The sequence below is a fragment of the Lepisosteus platostomus genome, chromosome 4 (assembly GCF_059453375.1).
Source record: "Lepisosteus platostomus isolate fLepPlt1 chromosome 4, fLepPlt1.hap1, whole genome shotgun sequence".
Classification (NCBI taxonomy): Eukaryota; Metazoa; Chordata; class Actinopteri; order Semionotiformes; family Lepisosteidae; genus Lepisosteus; species Lepisosteus platostomus.
This window is the reverse complement of record NC_142614.1, coordinates 18720799-18742128: the sequence shown is the minus strand read 5'-3', so window position 1 is coordinate 18742128 and position 21330 is coordinate 18720799. Positions and strand designations below refer to the sequence as shown.

At 36.6% G+C, this 21330-nt stretch overlaps 1 protein-coding gene across 2 annotated transcripts in view; it reads left to right on the top strand.

Moving 5' to 3' along the window:
• The window catches only part of tnksa (tankyrase, TRF1-interacting ankyrin-related ADP-ribose polymerase a), a 140133-nt gene that overhangs the window by 83709 nt on the left and 35094 nt on the right, over positions 1-21330 (top strand). The window contains exons 6-9 of one of the 2 annotated variants that reach the window (XM_088628843.1): positions 15268-15288; positions 16996-17090; positions 19470-19536; positions 20695-20881. In XM_088628843.1, the coding sequence (XP_088484969.1) occupies positions 15268-15288; positions 16996-17090; positions 19470-19536; positions 20695-20881 (370 nt within the window). The remainder of the gene's footprint in view (positions 1-15267; positions 15289-16995; positions 17091-19469; positions 19537-20694; positions 20882-21330) is intronic. The other variant, XM_088628844.1, reaches the window with a different exon arrangement.

The following is a 21330-nucleotide window of genomic DNA, read 5'->3' as shown; positions in this document are numbered from 1 at the left end:
TTATGCACTTTCATAATATCTAAAAAATGTGACAACATGGTGTGATATATCCTGCTTGTTCTCAAACTTGGGTATTGCATAACTTGCATTGCTTTATGAAAAATCAATGGAATGCTTTCATGTGGTTGACCTGGGGACATTCATGAGGAAAAAAAATCTACTTCTCTTTTTTTGGGGAATGCGTTGCAGGTTATCCTTAACATCAGTTTTCATTGTGACTGTTTACTGTGCTATACACTATCTCTTTGTTAATTGTTCAGCTGATCAGACTAGAGTGATTAGCTGGACTTATGAAAGGACATGTACTCTAGATAAGTATTAACAGATGTCAGCAGTTGATAAGACGTAAGCCTTTTTAATGCGGTTCCATCGGGATTTTGCTCTCTGCCCTTGTTTCTATGTAAAGCATGGTTACAGAGCATGCTCTTTGTTTGGTTTATGATGTACAATGAAATCAAACTGTATTGTGACGCTTCTTAGTAAATCGGAAGGAGTGGTTAAGGGGTGAGCCGACACCCGTTTTTTTCAGTTGATCTTCCATACCTTATGCTTTTCACTGTTTTGTTCATTCTTTGCATTTTTGTTGTTTCTTCCTACATTAACTGCTGCGTTTCAGTTTCTTACCCATTTACCTTGCAGACCATTTTCCCTTGATAGAAAAAGCAACCACTCACTGACTTTTTCAGGAGGCATAGTTTAATTTAACCTGGTAGACTTATAAGGGAAATAGTCCCCAGGTGTACTCTAGAAAGATTGTTCCACTTTGCAGCTTTAATTGGCAGAAGGAAGATCCATTTCTGAAGGTCTGGTTGGGTGTCTAATTAAACCTGACTCGCCAATGGCAAAAAGCCTTAATCTTCAAAATGCTTGTGGATATAAACTGTCAGAATTGTAATGTTAGTAGATTCTCTTATTCCAAAGGCTTTGGTGTCTTTCATCTCCAAAGATCTCTCTTTTCGGGGGCACAGGTGAACTTTAGAGCATCTTGCTAAGTTCTGTGCATTTCAGCTCGGGTGTGCCTTGTTTAGAGGCAAAATGGAGATATTAGTTTTTTCTTGGCTACAGGTTAACACAGAGGGAAACTGCTATTTCATTTAGTCAAACTGCTAAGCACTGCTCTTATCGGGAATTTACGTTTCTTTCTACCTTCTGAGATTGAGAATTCTGTCATGTTACTTCAGTATTGCTATTTCTTCAGTATTTTTTCCCTCTGTCTGTGAAGTAGTCTTTAATTCAGGACATCATCTTCTCACCTCAAGATCAGTATGCTCCTCATTCCTCAGCTGGCTGAGGGAAAAAAAAAACAGCATTGTGCCTGACGTACAAACTGCTGAGACTCCAAACGAGTTCGGAGGCAATCATCATAATTCATGGAGCCCTGCTTGGGTTGGAAAATCTTTCGCACTGCCTCTTGAAATCAGGAGATCGCTCACCACTCTCCTGGTGTCACTAAAAGGTACAGGGCATGTAGTTTCATACTTTGTACTCAATAGGAGAGTTTGAAAAAAGTGTCTGCAAGCATGTAGTATTGATTTTATTGGTGCTTTTGCCTTAATGTGGTTCCTAGTGGTTAAACATATTTGTCCAGAACTCTTATCTGTCTTTTGCAAATATTAGAACTAGAAGCAAGCATAGTTGTCTGCTATTTTTTCTTTTCTGGAAAATTTGTACTTAGGCCTAACTTGCTAATTGTAAATATAAATTTTCAAAATGCTTAGGAATATATGTTGTGAGAAATATAACATTAGCAGAGTCTCTTATTCCAAAGGCTTTTGTGCCTCTTGGTACCTCTAAATTGGTCTTTACAAGGTTTTTATAGGTCTTTGATTTTGGTTAACTGATGGAACAGCATGACTCTTTGGTGGAGAACTGTTTGGAGAACTTTGTTGGAGTTCTGCCAGTTCGCAGTTGTTCCAGTTAACATTGTTAGTTTTACAAACCTGTTTTTTTTTCCCCAAAAAGCTTTATTCTCTCTTGTCTGTTCACATTATTTGTGTCATGGTGCTTGTGCAGAGCCATGAGCAGGTTTGACAGCTGGTGAGCTCCTCATTTCAGAGAGGTAATCATCATCCCTTCCTCCTTCCTTATATCAGAAGATGTCAAAAAATGAGAGGAGGTATCCTGTTGCTTTCCCATGGCATTGTTGAAGGAAACTGTGGGTGTCTTTACAATAATGCTGTGAGCAGGGGCAGTTAAACATAGACCTCAGGAGGTTACTTTATGAACCTGTTGCACTAGGGATCAGCATGTCCTAAGGATTCAGTGTACTGTCGTATTTTTGTGTCTGAGATTAATGAGGGAGACTCTGGGGACCTACAGCATAATGTGAATGGTGACAGACCCTTAAAGTTACATCAAGCCTCCATCAGTGTAAGAAATATGTATTTTATTGTATAAGCTATATAAAATGTTGGTAATTGGTGTTGATTACTTTTTAAAGTATCAACCTAAATTATATTGTATTTGGTGGCCTTACAAGCTGGGCTATCTAGTGAGAAAGAAGCCATTTCTGAACAGAAAGGCCTGTTTTGTTGTTTTGAAGTTTACTAGCTCAGTGTTTTTTTCAGTGCAGAGGCTTCCTTTAGGGACCTTTTTGCCTATAAAGAGACTCGATTTTAATTTTCTGTGGGTAGGGTGGTGGTTAATTTGCATGCTAGCCCATTAACAGCACTCAGAATATTGCAAGCCTTTTGTCTCACTTTGTATGTATTCCACTCTGTGGAGTGCTGGAGAAAATTTACCATACATTCCTTTTTAGAGTGTTAATCATTTGAAAAGAGGCTATATTAATTAACATGGTGGGGTGGGGTTATCGATACTACCGAGAGGACAATTCATCAAGCCTGACAAAAACGTCTCTTCCCTGTTGGATACTTTTTCTGTCTTGTGCCAAAGGCTCCACAGAATCTATTCAAAATGGTAGATTGTATTTAAAATTAATCAAACACCTGATTGGCTGTATGGGAAACCTGCATCTCCCAGTCTCTACCATTTAAACTAGCATAATGATGTGCTGACAGATGGTATAAATTTAGTTATGCATTTATTGTTGTGGTTCTGTTCCTAACCACAGTTTGGCACGCTGTGGGAGCTCTGTATTCATTCATTTACTTGTGTTGCTTTAATTGATTGGGTTTATATGATTACATTAAGAGCAAAAGTTCGTTACAAATACACAAAAGTTTCTCAAAGTGAAGCTGCTGTTCTGTGGGTGCAAGTATACAGTCCTGCAGTTCCTTTATTTTAAAATTTTTAAATGAATGAAATTTAACAGTAAACCAAATGAATAATAAAACTTAAATAGCCCTGAAATCAACATGTCATGTGAAATTACTATATTCTTCATGCCTGCCTGCAGAAGACAGAGGTTTTCTTTAGATGTGTAGAGTAATGGGTTGCTCAGATCTGAGTTTTTTCCAGACTTGCAACCCAGAGCAAAAGGGGGACTGCAGTGCGAGTTAGGTGGCCCTCTTGGCTCTGTATCCATCAGTCTTTTAGTGAACCTGCAGAGGCCTTGAGTCCTGGAACATAGTGTTTTTAAAGATCTGCGTTAATGAAGCTTAATTTAAGAACAGCAGTCTCATTGTACTTCTTCCAGCTGAGATGAAGACAGACTAGCTGACTGAGCTGTGTGGCTTCATAGCGTAAGGCATATTAGAAAGTTACTTTTTAATTAGAGTGTCGTCTGGATAGGCATTTCCTCTTGTTTAATTAAGGAGTTTTGTAATATAAGTGGAATGTTTTGATATTGTATTTTGTTATTAATAAATTTCGATCATCCTGCTGCTGGTTGTTTTACTGAGTAATACTTTATGCCAGGAAGGTTTTCAACATTGAAAAAAAAAAATCTTACCTGAATTTGCCTGGTGGACATTGATATGATTGAGCAATGGCATGTGATGTCAGTTCTTTATGATAAATCTCTTATTTATGAGGGCTCCATGATCCATTGCTGGGCATCACCCAGGTATATTCTAACATTCAAAATAAAAGCTAATATTTTAATGAGCTCCATTTGACAGAAGGCTTCCTTTGTTCTGTTTTGCATTTAAGCATTTGCTGGCAAAATTAACTACAAATGACCCTCTAGGCCTGAACACCTAATCTGTACCCATACAGCCTCCTGCAACATCTGTTGCAAAGGTTCTTCCTCAAGCCTGATATATTCTGTTGACAAGGTGCTGTAATTTATCATTTACCCCAAATCTCAATGCGGTTGCTTGGTTGCAGACTGTTTTCTTCTTCAGCTCAGCCCGCATGGTTAATTGGGATGGTTGCAGAATTCACAGTCTTTTATAAGCTTTCTCGTTGGGTTGTCATTATTCATTTCTACAGCCATTGCTAAATAAATTCATAGACCCATTGCAACTGCAAAGTACTTCAGGGAGACAGATTAAGAGGGCTTCCCTAGCAGGTAAAATTTTATGTTTTTATCCATCATAACATACAAGCTTAAGAGAGCATTTTGTTGTTCTATGTGATGGAATACTTCAATTTTTTTAAACAATCACATTTTAAAATTTGGCTGCGGTGCTGGAAAACTGGAAAGTTAGGTCACAAGCACATTCTTCCCCTTTAAGATAATTTGAGGTAGTCGAAGACTTTGGGGTTTAACATTTCAACTCTGCCATGTTTGAAAACTAAATATGCAACATACTGCAACTTTTACTCGACTAGGTTTCCATACATTATCCCTTAGTTTGGTAGTCAAAGCAGTAACCTGGTAGAATGCATGCAATTAATTTTTCATTGGTGTGGTAGATAATACATATATCCATATGCCTCTTCTGGATTTTTCTATGGGGATCATTGCAGTTTTCATCTGTAATGTAACAGTTTTAAATTAAGAATCATTTGCACAAGGAGTCTTTTGCTGCTCTAACCGATGGAATAAAAGCATTATATTGTGCTGTGAAGAAGTAATATTTAGCTGTTTATAGAATTTTTCTTCACTTTAAACAGGTCATATTTCTTTCTATTAAGTAGTGAATCAATTAAAAAAATCTGATACTTTCCCCAAAAAGGAGAGTCTTAAAATGTGTAAAAAGCATAAATTAAGGGCTGAGTACATTTTTCATATTTCTTTTATGTTAACATGTTTAATTATCTTTAATATAGAATAGATCATTTATGTTGGGGAAACTGTAATTGTACTATATATGTTTTCTTTATCTTCAGTAAAATATTAATCCTTTTCAATAGGGTGACAAACCACCCTAGACATTTAGGAATAAAATAATTAGATAAAAGTCTTCATTCACAATCAGTTCACCGAGAACAATAGATTTATAAATGACAAAAGTAATGTGTTCTTTTCATAGTTCTTAAGAAATTAACTAAAAAATAATAGCAGTACATTTTGGTTAGGTTTCTTCTGTTTTGATGTTATTTTCTGCAGGCAGACTTAGATAAAGGAATCCTCTCAGAGGTACTAGTGTTGATGGTAATCCTCAAACTGTACCACTGATTAATTTTCTAATACCACACACAATAACATTGCCATTTCTTCAGTGAATCTGTGTCACCTGGCGTTTTGGAAATGCAAGTTGTTTTAGTCAGACAGATTAGCCTGTCAGGGGTATAAATTGTGCTGTTTCTTTAATAACAATACCTTGACACATGCTTGGTGTCTGTGAGTAATCATCAGTAAATGCAATCCTTTTGTGTGGAAGACATGTTGTATTGTGCTGTAGTGAACATTTTTTCCATATTGTTGGTTAAATGGCAAGATCAGCGAGTATATGATCTACTTCAGGAATTCCAAACATATGGCAAGTGGCAAACTGTTTCATGTTAAAGATCAAAGGTTGCAAGGAATGCCTAGCAGATGCTGTAGTTTTTTGCCTAAATTATCTAACACTTGCCAGGTATTTTGTGGGGATCTGTTTATATTTAGCACAATAGGCGTGCTGTATTGGGATGTCATTTAGCCTACCCATGACATCTCTATGACAGCTTGTTGTCAGAGCTTTGCATGAGCTAGTACATGACTAGCATGACAAAATGGCATGCTTTTTATTCAGCCTCCATTCTCTTTTTTAACATCATACCATATTCTTTAATTCTCTTTAAATGCAAAAGAGTGGCTTGAGTGTGTTTATTATCCACCTTGTTTATTTGCTGCTAGCAATCCAATTAAATGGTATAAACAGGTCTTTTCGACAGATGTTAGACCATATTGTGTGTATTTCATTAATATTGGGGGGCAAAAGACTGTTGCAGGAACTGTTTTTTGGTTTTGCTCCACCATTTTTTTAATGGGAATCGGTATTTTATCAAGAGAATTTAGTGACCCTCATAGACAAACTATTTGTGTTGGTCCTGTGTATTTTACAGGACTAGATGTTTTTGTGCTGAGTATCTGTGTCTTCAGCACCTGTAGTTACTGTACAAGTAAATTAAGGAAAACAAACTTGTTTTGCAAAAGACAGGTAAGAGGACTCTTTAAATATCTTAAACATATCTAAAACAATGTCATGCAACTATTATCTGTTTCAGTGAAGAATAAATATAGCATCTCTCTTGAGCTGTAGGCGTTGGTATTTCTGGTTCTCCAAACTACAAAATATTTTTTAAACTAATACTTTTACCATTCTATTACTTAAATGAAATATTGAAAAATACTGATTTTAGACCTCTAAAATCATATCACAAACCAAAGGGTAGGAGTTCTTATGAGGTTTGAAAAGACGCAGACAGATGATCACTGAGTTGAAATGATAAAAGCACTGAAGCTCTTTGGATATTTTGACACTGTACTTCCTTGTAACTTGGTAATAGTCTCAACTTTATTTCTGCACATCAGAATATCTTCACAAATTCAAAACAAACCAGATTTCTTGGCTCTCAGTGTTTTGATTTAAACAGTCAACTGTTTTTTTTCCTTTTGATATGAGGCTGCTTTCTTTGTCTTTGAAATGCACCTTACCAGCTGTCCATGTGTTGTCTGACAATGACATTGCAGGAAACAGATTTTGGGGTCTAGCTTAATTTACTTTACTAAAGGTCTATTTTTCTTCTGGCATCATTTTTCAAATAGACACTTAATGTTTTAACTAGGTTTTACACAGCAAAGTACTAGACCAGAGACTCCAGCACAAATTAATGCCTGGCCATACCAGTAGTCAAGAGATAATTAACTTCCCTCTAAAACTGAAGGTTCACATATGTTAAACAAATTCCAGCTGGTGTTAGTGTGCTGTAAAGTAAATGTGATGCTTTTGAGGTCTTATAACACAGTGGTACAGCTTACAATTCTGTGTTCTGTAAAGTATTCCAAGTACACTATTAGAAATTGCTATAGAAGCCTAATACTAAAGGATCTCCAATTTCCATGATATCACTAAGTAGGGCTCTACTAAGTATTTGCATTATAACTGCCATTGCATTTGAAAACATCATGGCACTGCTGCAACTTTCACTACTTTCAAACTAGATATAAGTACACACTTACCGTTTTCAAGTAAGTTGTAATTGTACAATATTTGTGAGTATTAGGAGTCAATGCTAAAAATGGTGAGGTAAAAAATTACCTAAGGTGTTAGGGAGATCAAGGGTTATTGGAACTTACTGGCAAATTGTAACAGAGACAAATACACACGTCTCTTGGAACCTTTTCTCATTGGTATAATTAGTCTATTTACCCTAGCTATTAACTTAATACATTCTCTATTAAAATCATGAGATCAAAGAAATTATTGGGACAGTGGTGTCTGGTTCTTTTTCCTACAATCTTGCAGTAAATCTGATTGCAGGTTCTTGTTTTTACTAGTATCTTGCACACTGTGGAACAAATACCTCACTGCAATAAATAAAAAAATAACTTTTTTATATGGAGCACAGTGATTTTTGGGTGACTGTTGTTTACCATTGCAAGCTTCTCCTTTTGCGATTTTGTTCTAGAACAGTAATGACCAGCAGTTTTTTCTTTCTCTTGGCAAACCAATGGTGTGTTAAACTTTGTAATGAGGGAAGCACATATATATTGACAAATTAAACTTGCCAGTGGGAAAGCTTACAAAGTCTGCATCACAATGACTGTGTAGAAAGCTTACAGTCATTAGCCATAACCTGTTGTTGACAGTTCACTTTCCTTCATTCCTATTAAAACAGAATGCAGATTTATTTTGCTTGCTTCTACTGGAAGAACAGCTCCCTCAAGTGCTGTTTGAGACAGTGGCCAAAGTGGTCATTTGCATTCATTAAATGCCGATTAGGCTACTGTGACCTTCAAGGAATGGCAGTTTAACCTTTATTCACTGAGAGGCAAGTCTTCTTGTTGCTCAGACTGTGTAATGTGAATGCATTGGTTAAAATGACTGCTTTCTATTTTCCTTAAAGCTTTATGTAAAAAAACGTTGGCTAAACAATTTTAGGTGATCAAATCAGGACTCATCCTTTTGCTAAGAAAAAGTTGCTCACAGATGGTATAACAAAGAAGTGTTCATTATCTGCATAAATCCTGTTGTAGCAACACGAAATACCAGAAAATAAAATAAGATGCAGTCGCTTCACACAGGGAATCCAAATAGCATTGGGATTCATTGGTTAGACACAAGCCATTACTTTCCTTCAGAGGAGAAAATTGATTGCTGCAAAGAACTGAGATACTGCAGATAATGACACATTTAAGAAAAGATTGAAAGCTGATATAACTCTTGCCTTACAACAGTGGTACACTTCTGAAGTCTTGAATAGAAATGCGCAGAAAGGAATTTTGGTCAGGTCATCTCATGATTTTCCCCATCAGCATACAGTATAAGACTGTAACTGGCACTACAGCGTGGCTGTGAAGTCATATGGATGATATGTTCTGACAAAGGAGAAACCAATACCTTTTATTTTCTGTTTTGTCATAAAGTGTAGTTTTACATCTCTGCAGCACAGCACTTTTTTTTTACTTGTGAACAGTGAAGCTGCAGCATTTCCCCCAGCAGTTATCAGACCAACTACACCATCTGGAAAAGATTAGATTCTTAGCATCCCTAGAATATCAATTAATGTCTCATTACACTCTTTTGGAAGAAATCAGTGAAGGTTCTCAGTGCTTTAACATCCTCTGGTCATAACCACAACAATATGTATTTTTTCACAAATGTGAGCAGGTTTCCCTTAGTGTTAAACATCCCTCAACACATCTCTTCAATCAGATTCTGTGGTCCTGCATCTTTCATTATGTGTATAAGCATAATATTTAAAACACTGTGATATATTTTATGACATTCTTATTGTTGGAGTGAACCTGAAACTTATTCCATATCCTGCAGCAAACCATCTATCTTTTGCAAAACAATACCAAGACCAAATTCTCATGTTATTTTTTTCATCGTGGTAGGAACCTTCGATTACTGATTTTATACAAAGGCAGTGCATATCAAACTCCTTTTGTGTAGCATACAGCAGGACATTTTGTTTGATTTCTGAAGCTAAAGTGAGAAATTGTAGAGTAGAATATGAATCTATTAAGAAATGAAGCCTCATTATTTAGTTTGTGCAGTATAACATGGAGTAGTAATGCTACCAAAATATTTCATACCTCAGTTATAATTAATTTTGTTGCTCCTCTATTCTTTGGGTAGAACCAGCGAATATTATTTTCCTTAATCTGTACATGACCTGACTATCTTCTTGGTTATGGAAGGGAATTTTAAGGATCGAGAGTAATTTATTCTCCAGATATTGTATATTTGGTCTAAATAGGCATTTTTTAATTTTAACAGTTGTCCGTATGACATCACTTTTTTTTTTGCTTTATGTTCTACAATGCATAGATATATGCTTTACTTGCAAGAAGAGCTTCTAGGTAACATTAGGCTAATATTCAAATATATTGTTGAATAAAGTAATAATTTTATTATATTCGATAATTTGAACTTTTCTCCATGTACCTGAAGTTCTACATTAAGGTACTTTTAATGTCAGCTTAACAAACATCAGATCAAAACTGAACCCTGTAACTAAAGCTTGAGAAGGATGTGATTAAGATTTTAATTAGTCAAATATTTGCAAAAAGTAAATATTGATGCTAAATCTGTTTATGTTATTAATTTAGCCTCCTTTTAAAAATAAGCCATTATTGATTCTTTTAAAAACCATTTTCTCTGAGCAATTTGCAGACATCTTTATGAGGTTTAGTGAAATTTAGAGTGCCTTTGGAAGAGCAGAACTAATCCTCAGTATTGAAAGACTTGGGCATGAAGTGATAAGGGCATTATTGGGAGCAACACAATGTGATTCACATAGCCATCGAAGCCTGTCAAAAGAGACGGGGTGTAGTGCTCTGAGCCGTTTTATGAGTGGTGTGATCATTGTGATGAAAAGTCAAGATGACAGCGGTTGCCCTTACACCTGCTCCAAGTCATAAAATACATAGAGTAATTAGGCTTTTTTATAGATCAAGGCAAGGTGTGTTATGGTGTTGTAATTAATAAGAAAGGATTTGAATTAGTCTAAGGCAGCACTTTTATACATTTTGTCATTGCATGTCTTTTTAAAAAGGCTTGTTGACTTGTGTTGCATAGCTGGGTTTCAGACTTTCCCATTAGAATGTGTTGTCTTTTCTGTAGTGGCGATACTGGAGTACTAAATTAGTGTTAATTCAGGCTTTACAACCAGCTCTCAATGCATCTTTTTAGTTTTTCTAAATTTATTTTATATTGATAGATTTACTCTTAATGGCAACATAGTAGCCATCTTTTTAAAAATTAAAACATCCAGTGGCCTACCTTGCTGATCAGAATATTCATTGTAAAATTTAGTTTGAAAACACTTATATGATGGCAAACTGTGTTCCAAGCAAGTATAATGAGCGCAGCCCTTTTCCAGATTTCAGGTCCTGATAATGATGGAAATTAATGCAGACTGACACTCACACAGCATCGTGTGTATGGCCAGGAAAGTTCAAAATAATTTGGTTTTATTGTAAAGTGCACAATATATTGAGAGGTGGGGTTCGAGTCCTGAGCCGTATGTGTATACACATACCCAAAATGTATTGATGATGTAATGACTGATTTATTAAATGAACATTTTTTCAGGTTTAAACCGGATACTGATTCCTACAGTCCACCTGTAGGAAAACCCTTTTAGGATAGTAAAATGCGCATTAATGCGTTATACCATAATTGAATTGTTCCATAATTTAAATGGTTTCTTTTAAATGCAGTTTTATAGTTATAATAGATTCCTTGTAGACTTAAATTCAAGATTAATTGATAGTCTTATGCATTAAAATTGAACTTTTTGGTGTTTTAGCTTTATTAATTGCAATCAGAAAGGGCTTAGATCAAGCCAATTTGTGAAAATCCAAGCGGGTTGAATGCGATGCCCTTTAAATCAGTTCATTTTAAATGTCAAAATTATTTTGAATTGGCATATAGCAAAAAATGTTTTATAATTCCGATTGACTGAACATTGTTTGTTGTCTGTACATTGAAATGCTTCTAAATCTTAAATATTAAAGTCAATTAGTGGCTGCTGAAATGTTAGCTACTCCTTATCAATATATATAAACCTGTTAATAATGTCTACAGTTTTTTTTTACTTTTAGTGAAAAATGCACTTGTAGCTTTGTATCTTGTTAATTATTTCAGGTGTGTGAGGTAAAAATACTCTGAGCCAACTATGTTTTTCTAAAGATCTGCTAAAATGGATCTGTACAAAAGTTTGGGGGTGCTTGTTTCTTTGCAATTAAATACCAATCTGGATTCAGGCAACAAGAGCATTCTGCTATGAGATTGCCAAACTCATCTGGGTAGAGTGAAACAGAAATTGTTAAGGAGGCTTATCTTACCCAAATGTATCAAGCTGTGTTTGTTTTTGACTGCACTTTCTAATGTGTTTTTCATAAGCCTTTTCCTTAAAGGAAAGTGGACAAAAGACGTGCATTAAAATCTCTGTTGATTTGGGATCTCCTCGGAATCATTCAGGGGAAAGCAAATGTTTCGTTAAAGCCCTGTGATTTTAGGGTAGTTAAAGCACATTTTGCCACCATGGCAACAGCTGTCAGCCCGTAATCCTTCTGTTGCCATGGTAACTGCTGCAACTCCAGAGGAAAAAAAAAACAAGCTGCGTAAAGAGGGGGTAGTTGAGGAAAGGTAACACATGCACAAGATCGTGAAAATCAGCAATTAAAGAAGGATTGAAAGATTAAACGCATTCTTGGTTTAGCGCCCTCCCCTTAGTCTCTCTGCTTGCATTTGTGCATCATTGCCAGATCAGGGCCATGAGTCTAAGTGCCAGTTGCATGCTTGTGTAGATATTTTTGTTTGCCTGTGTTTTCGGCTGAAATTCTTCATTATGAAGGGAAAGGTGTCCAGAGAAGCTCCTGTTTTATACTTGAGGAACAGTTGAAAAGCCACCGAGTGCCATCATTTTTTTTTCTTAGGTGTACTAAAGCCCACATTATAGCCTGAGTTCAGTTCAAATGCTACTGCTCTTTTAAGTGAAGCTGCAGTGCAGTTTTAATGATGCACTTATATTGCAGAGTTTTCTGCTGCTAAATTTACATCACGGCTTTCAGATTTTTCAGCAACATTGTAGATTTCGTTTTCCTGCTTTTCTTTAAAGGAAAGTCCTCTGTACGCAGGACCTTGATTGATCAGCCCAAGATACTGGTGCACATAAGCGTTTGTTTTTGTATGTGTGTTTTTGTGGCTTCCTTGAACAAGGTACCAGTTATGGTTGTATGCTGCTTTGTCTGTAGTCCAGTCAAAGTCTCGGAGTGGGTTTGTGCTGTTTCATCATATCATGTGAAAACCACATTTGAGTTTTAATTATTTTTAAAGCAGTTGTCATTTGAATCTTAATTAATATAGGTGCTTCAGTACTGTGTTTTTAAAACTCAGTATGTCCCCTGGTCTGTAGATTGGTGTCCAGTTTCATGCTCTTATAATTCAGACCTTGCCTGTAAAAGGTTAAATGTAACAGATTTTGACACGACCCCCAGTGGAAACTGCTGCTGCCCCTTACGATTTTTATGTCATTTCTCTGTTACAATCATCTCTCATTGTTCCTGATGGAGATTTGGAAGAAATGTGTCATGTGGTGATGCTTTCAATAAGTTTGTTTGTCTTGTTTTTTAAGTAAAGTGGAAAATACTCCTTTTCTCATTTTAAATCAGCCCTTTCTGATCTTATAGAATAAAATATTCCTAGCATACAAAATATGTATATTTTGTAGTGTTTTGACACTGACTTTAGTTTCAAAATGTGCTGGGTTATTTTTCTGAAGATAAAGGCTTGATTTGATATTTGAATTTTTGTATTTCCATGTCTTGTAAATTTTGCCATGTCTGTGTGAAAGTAGTGATCTAAACTCTCCAAGACTCACATCAGTACTGTATTGAGTCAGAATGTTAGGGTTTTAATCACTCTCAGATTAGCTTGTGTAGGAGCATGCATCACAAAAGTTATGTGAGGCATGTTTTCTTACCCTTTTAATTACTGTTTTGCATTTGTCAGGTGTGCAAACAAGCAGCAGAAGCCTTTTGGAGCTACTTTACAATGTGCTCCATCCTTCTTTGAGAGATCTTACTTGTTAATTTTCTGTGGAGTGAATTCTGAACTGTGGTCAGCATTCATTAGACACCCAAAGTGTGGTGTTCTTTGCAATTGTGAGAGAAATGTACTTCATAGAAAGAAAAGCAGTGTGTACTATATACACTAAAATGTTTTCAACTTCGATGTACATTTGTCTTACTGATTTCTTTTGCAGATTTTAATCCAATCTTGAAGCTTCAGAGCTTACAGAGTTAGGGAAGGAGGTATATCGGAGTCCGTTTGAAGTAGCTGTTTGTCCATTGCGATTGCACAATGTTATAAAATGAAAACTGCGATAGGAGAATCATCTGTTGAATTTTAACAGAACTGTCAGTTGGATGTCAGAGCCATGTAAAGGCAAATATTAAAAGTTTGGCATATTGTAGTTTGATGGGACTCCTACAGTTAATGTTAACATGACTCTATGTTGGGTGTTACATACCAATTATTTTTTTTAACTATGAAGTTTTTAAAATCTATCATCTTTCTTTTTGAGAGTGAGTCCATCATTACGGTGGCATTTTGAATCATTCCACTTTTTGTTTGTAAATTCAGCTTAGTTTTCCTTATCACATATCCTGATTTAACTCTGTTTAATATGGAACCACTGGTAGTTTATACATTAGTCTAAGGATGATTAACTTGTATAATGTGTTTGTTAGGGGATGTTCTGCCCTTTTGCTCCATAGAATTTTCTTAGCCATCCAGTTATTAAAATATACATTTAACTGACCACCTTTCCCTGCTGTTTTACAGCTTTGTTAATATCTACAAATTAGTTTAATGGGTGAAAAGAAAGTCTGAGTTCATTTATAATTTGTAATAGTGAGCTGAAAAAGTAGTTTGTTAGCATATACTCAATTGCTTACAACACCTTTTGTAAAATGCACTAGCATGCCCAGATCTCAAGAGATTGGAAATAAGCAGTTATGTGGTCTTATGTGCTAAATGGTCTGCTTTAAGCACGTATGTGCAAGTGTGCATTATTTCTAGTTTTTCTACTCAAGAGAACAGTGGCCGAAAAAAAACAGGTGATGCTCAACGATCAGAGGAGCTGTCTTTGAGACTAATCAGATGATACCAAGACCAGACAACTGAAAAGCAGAAGTGCTTTTCAAGCACTTTAATGCACTGGTCAGTATGAAATTGTGAGGCATTGCTGGGTGATGGAGAGTTATCCTAGCTTGCTGACTGAACTCAGCTGCTTTCCAGGCATCTTTTATAGGCATTGCAGTTTTCTTGCAGGTGCCCTGAAGTTTTTAATGAGACTTAAAGAAGGGTTAAAGATGTACTGTTGTACATTTTAGTAGCTCAACTGTCTTTTCTTTTAAGGATGTATCCTGAGACCCTTGCATTTAGTAACAGATTTTGGTATAAGAGCATAAAAGTCACTGTGGCATCCTGTCAGTCAGCCAAAATGTCATAACCAACAAAGCAGCATTTTGTAAATTTAAGCAATTCTAATAGACAGCGTATCGTTTTTGGCATGAACAGGTGATTGCTCAGATAGTAAACTTGTGGCCGCCTGATCTCTTGAAAGCTTCCAATGTTGTTAAATTATAAGAAGAACAAACTGAATATTTTTTTAACTATTGTTTGTGAAGATTTACAAAAATAACCTATATACATCTATAGTAAGAGCCTTCTATCTTTGAGATAATAACATGATGCTATCATTTTATCATTTTTTTGTTTGTTTTTTTGTGATTCTGGCGACATTGTCTATCAGTCGACATCCCAAAAAATGCTGGTAAGTTTATTTTAAATAACAGCTCTTAGATTGATGCACTATTGTGATTTTTTTTTTTAATTTACAAACAAGCTGGCTCTGACTTTCTTACATGCACAAAATGGTCCGGGGACTTTTTGCTGTGGCCACATTCCATCTACCAATGCTCCTGCTTGGTGTGTTGGGGTGGGTGGGGTTTATAAGAGGTTCTGTCCTTCATGTAGGATTTCAAATTTGTTGTTGCCTGCTCTAATGGAAGAGAAAACACTGCCCCCCCCAATCTACACCCCCTAATCCCAAGTGATCTCACTTTCCCACCCCAAAAGCTTGAGCCACTCTTATTTTTAATTTTTTGTACAAATATGCATGCACAAAGCCTGTTCTGCATTTTGTAAATATTGTCCGACACAATAAGTCATACAGTTTTTAATCCAATTCATGTTGGCTAGAAATTATTCTGGTCTTCTAATTCATAAGTCCACAATGTAACAAAAAACAGAACGAATCACTGTACTGTTTAAGCGGCTGTAACTTAATGCTCGCTCATTACACGTTTTCTGTGATTTCTCACTTTTTTTCTTAATACTCCTCCTTCATTGAGCACACTGAATGATTCTGCAGTAATTTCTGGAGTGATTTGCACCTTGTTTTGAATGCACTTTCTCTCTGTAGCCATATTGACCTCATAGCCCACCCTGTCTGTTTGCTATGCTGTTCCCTTGCAGAAGTTATTTTGTCTTATATCAAGTGCACGTATTGCTAACATCTACGTCTATGAATTATACTGTTGCTAAGCTGCTCATGTTGTCTTTTAATTAGAAAAGTGCAGTATTGTTGTATACCATAAAGCTTGGTCTCCAAAGGTCGCCTAGAAGTTAATGCATCAACTACTGCTGTGAACTTTCACTCTTAACAACAGGCAGCTCCTCATCTGGTTCCCATTTCTGCTGAAAAAAATACCTAATTGAAAATGATGCAGGAGCAGGCAAACTCTGTTCTAAAATATTTTAGAGGATTTAACCCCCTTTCTTGCTTTCGTCTATTAATGCCATTAGGATTATCTTGCTTGAAAATTCAATGACATGCATTTTGCTGCAAATCAACCTGCCTTAACAGTTTAAGAAGCCATCTCTTAGCTCTTTGCAGCTGTTGAGTTCAAGGCTTCTCTGGAAATGGTTCTTGCATGCTTTTGAGAAGGGAGAAATCCCTGCTCCTTCTTAACTTCTGCCAAAGCTATTTTAAGTGAAAAGTTTTGATGTGCTTTTTAAAACATTTCTTCCACTTTAAAGTTGTAAGGAGGGCACAGAATGCTTTGCCTTGGTTCAAGTTGACAGGTTCATTCTCAGCTAGTTTGAATGTGCGGTTTTCAGCTGTACATGCGAAGGTTAATATTTTTTTAAAAGAGCTCCTTTTGGCGTCTCTCAGCCATTCTGTAGAGGCAGAGCTCTCGCAACCCACGCAAACAGGCAAAAGTCTGAGATTCATGCTCAGCACGTGTAGTCAAGCATCGTTTTATGGCAGGGATACGGAAGGACATACGCTTCACATTTAGTGCTGTGATTTTTCATGTTGTTTTAATGCATTACTGAAAAGGTGCTGCACTATCTAAAACAAAAAAAACACTAATGACTTCAATCTGATTTGGCTCCATTTGAGGAGCTGTTTTGTTTGATGTTCTATGACTAAGTCAGTTCTTGCTTCTGTAATGGTTTTTATTTTTTTTTCCAGTCCACCCCTCTCCACCTGGCAGCCGGATATAACCGAGTAAGAATTGTGCAGCTCCTTCTGCAGCACGGAGCTGACGTGCACGCCAAGGATAAGGGGTGCGTAGCCATGCAACTTTTTCATTTGTTTTAGAGCATTGCTATCCTTGGGAAGTGAGAACATTCTCGGTAAACAACCATGGAAAAGTCAAATTTGGAAGAGTCAAATTTCTGATGGAGTAAAAAAAATGCTCACCAGTATTACAGAACCCCCCCCCCACCACCACCCCAAAAGAAATCTGAAAGTGTTCACTACTTATATCTGTTTGCAGAAAGAACTCATATTAATTTCTGTGGTGATCATATTCCAGAACTCGGGTGCTCCAGTCGCACCTCTCTATGACTTATGTTTATTCTGTTTCTCTTTCTTTTCTTTTTTTTCTTTATTTTTAAGAAATATGGACTTCTTCAAAACAATTTTATACCAGTGATGAACTGAATATTCATTTTTCACACACTGCTGATCAAGAATGCTTTTTCCATTTTGCCTCATCTCACCTTTGCTGTTACTGGCACTTATTAGGAACCCATGGGCACAAATAATGAAAGTACATGACATTGTGTCACATCTCACAGCAGGCTATTATAAAATACAAAATGTGAAGTCAAGTTTTTGCATCATTTTCATTTTGCAAGTTACATCTGTACTGCTATATAAATTCTGAATGTTACTGTATAAATGTTTGAGCACATTTCAGAATGTAAATTCATGCTTAACATAGACTTGGCCAACCCCAAGAATTAGTTAGGCACTGAATGTTTAAGCACATTAATACTTAATACTGTACATGCACAGCATGTCTGATGGTCTGTTTCAATGCTATATAGAAAACAGATGCATAGAAAAGAACCCTGAGACAGGTTTAATCATAAGATGTACAAAACTGTATATAAGCCAACAGGATTGTTTACACTACTATATATGTAAAATTGTGAACTTTGCTTTGTTTACAATTACCCAGTAACCAGATAGAATATGGTTAAAAAGCAAAAAAGAAAATGGTCAAATTTGAAAAAGCCAAATTTAGCTGAACTCTGATTTAAGAATGGAGTGTCAAGAGATTAATTTTAGATAATTGTCATATCTGTTTTTAGCAAAATTAATAATACTTTTTACTTTCTGATTCAGCAAAATTCTGGACTTATTAATATAGCTTTAAAGACCTCACATTGACTAAACAAATAAAAAATAATGATACCACATGGCGACACTGCACAAGTTGACAATAATATAGGTGCAGAACATCACTAAGATAGGAGATTAAGACCAGATAAGATCGCTTTATTAGCCATATACAATTTCTTGCATTAGGAATTTGTCTTTTCGCATACCCCAGCTTGCTCTTTTATACAGCGCCCCTGGAGCAGCTGGGGTTAAGGGCCTTGCCCCACCCCCCCCCGCTCAACCCCCTTTGCATTGTTTACATTTGCCTTGTTTGCTTTTTGTAAATAATAAGCCTCTTTATTTTTTATATTGGCTTGAACTAAAAGGCTAATATAGGTACTTTATTTTGCCAATTTAATTATACTGATTAAATTCTGCCTGCTCATATGTGCTTGCAGTACACATTTAATCATGGTTTATGCACTAAAAGAAACCATTGGAGCAGTATCCTGCACTAAAAAGGGTTTCATGATCCACTTGAATGAGTGTGTAAAGCCTGGTAACTTCTAATTTAATAACATTAAACATTTTATATTTAAATGTCTTTCCTTTTTATTCTGAATAAAATCCACCGTGGCGTTTGACATTTCCACATCTTATTCGATCACTTTGTTACTAGGCAACATGACACTGCTAGCTATAAGCTATGCTAATGTGCATGTTTGCACAAGTTGAGCCAAATCTGCCTGTTCTGTTAGCAGGATTTGAAAAACACCAGATTTTCTTTTTTTGGTTGATTGAAATGGGTCTAGGATTATTAGACATGAAGCACGTTAGACAAGTCAAGCTTAAAGTCCTGTTGTTTTCTGTATTGTGATCTTAAAACTACAGTTTGAAAGTTAGCTCAGGAAAGCGTGATGTGTTTGGGTGTCCCACATATCGAAGCAGTCAGTTGATGACTGTCCTTGTGAGTGATTCCAGTCCTTCACAGCTCATGTAAATGTTGCACTGATGATTCTACCTACTGTGGAGGTGCTCAGCAGAACTGTGTTTTAATGCCTCTTGGGGGTATTGGGGTGTGCAGAATTTCTAAATACAGTGTCTGTTACCACACTTTGCTTGACAATTATAATAAAGAGCTCATCTGATATCAGTTGTACTTTGTGAATGTGTTAATGTGGGAGATTTGGATTGCCAGAAAAGAAAGCAGAGGTAGAGGAATGTCAGGGCTAGACAAAGTCTTGGTTCTCAAGATCTGAAGCATGGTATAGTGTTGCCAGTTCTGCATCTCACCCATTAATTCATGGATACATATCCATTGTTCTTTTTTGCAGTGGTCTTGTTCCCCTTCACAATGCTTGTTCCTATGGACATTATGAGGTGACAGAGCTACTGCTCAAGGTAAGACAGGACAGAGCTTTGCATGGTCCTCAAGACTAGGCAATAGTGCCTGGTAAGGGTTCCTTAGACCATTTCATATTTCTTTTCAGGTGTGAAATATCCCTGTGCTATTATATAATTCCTCTCAGGGATAAAGAAAAAGGACAAAACCTTTGTGTGATGAAATATGTTGGGCTGAGTAAAAAGTGAAAATGATTTCACAAAGGCAACTAAATTAAGAGCAAGTTCTTCTTTGAAAGATGTTTTAGTGTGATGCTAGATATTTAGAAACAAGTTAATTTACAGCATTTATCCAAAACGTAGAACAAAATATTCCTATGTTTTAATATTTAATACTTTCAGAAGCAGAATAAATTGGAAAGGAAGAAATATTTATGTGCAACGGACATATTGGTGACTTTGAGTTTTCAGTTAAAATAGCTGGAAGCCCTCAGCAGTATGTAATATTTACATAGTATGATTTTTACACCATTAAAACACATTGAAACATTCAACACGCATAATTTTTTATGTATTTAAACTGCTCTTTTCCAAGAGCAAATCCTTCAAAACCTCTGTGCTCATTAAGTGTAGATTTATATTCCAGACAGACATGATTCAGGCCTATATTTTGTTGCACAAAGGTGTCCTGAGGTTGTGTTAATTATCCCGTCATCACAGTGTGCCGTGCATGATCCATTAGATCAATAGCTTTAGAGTCGCCAACACATAAAAGCGTACAAACTGTGGCAGTCTTCTGAGCTTCTCCCTTGCCTTGTACATCTTTTGATGTTTGTTACAAATCCTTGATTAGCACTAAAGTCAGATTTTGTCCAGCATCTTTGTAGCAGTTTTAAGGTGCTCTCCAATGTTTCCGGACTTGTTGGCTCGTACTGTCACTGGTAATTTCACACTCGACGACAACTGATAGAAATTGTGCCCGTGTCAGGCTCTGCATAGCTGTATAATATCCATTAATCTTTCATGGCAGTTCATAAGGCAGCGGTTCATTGCCGTGAGATTGTATTCCTGGCATATGATTTGAAGAATAACATATTGCCCCGTTTCTTTTGAGTTTAGTAGGAGCACAGACAGAGAAGTATTCATATTTTTAACAGCTTTCATTTCACAAGCCTGCCTGTGCTTTTTGCTGAGCTGTATCTTCATTTGCATCCCCAGCATGGAGCCTGTGTCAACGCCATGGACCTTTGGCAGTTCACACCTTTACATGAAGCCGCTTCCAAGAACCGAGTGGAGGTCTGCTCCCTCCTGCTGAGCCATGGCGCGGACCCCACGCTGGTCAATTGCCATGGCAAGAGTGCCGTCGACATGGCCCCCACGCCTGAGCTGAAGGAACGGCTCACCTGTAAGCAAAAATCGCCCCACTCCCATTCCCATGCTTTAGTTTCCTGTGCATAACAGCAGGGCTTTTTAGGAGCTTTGCCGGGCCTTATGTGCCGTACGGTGTGTATGGTTTTGTGTATTGAAGAATGATGGTCTATATATTTCAAATTCAGGCAGTGCGTTGGTCATTCGTTGCACTGATATCCATTCCCTGTGGTTGCACTGTGGAAGGTAAATGTTGAAATGAGCTACACCGTATTGTGCTTTAAAATATTTTTTTTTGATGTAGTTACTTTGTAGTTATGCTTACGCTGCGTGAAGAGAAGAAAAATGATCTTTCCAATGAGAGCTAAAACAAAAGGTTTGCTTTTATCCTTATGAAAGAGGCTGGTAGTGCAGAGAAGTAGCTAACCCTCTGGACTCCCAGCTGCAAAGCAGTGAACCTTGTGGTCATAAACTTGATCAAGGCAC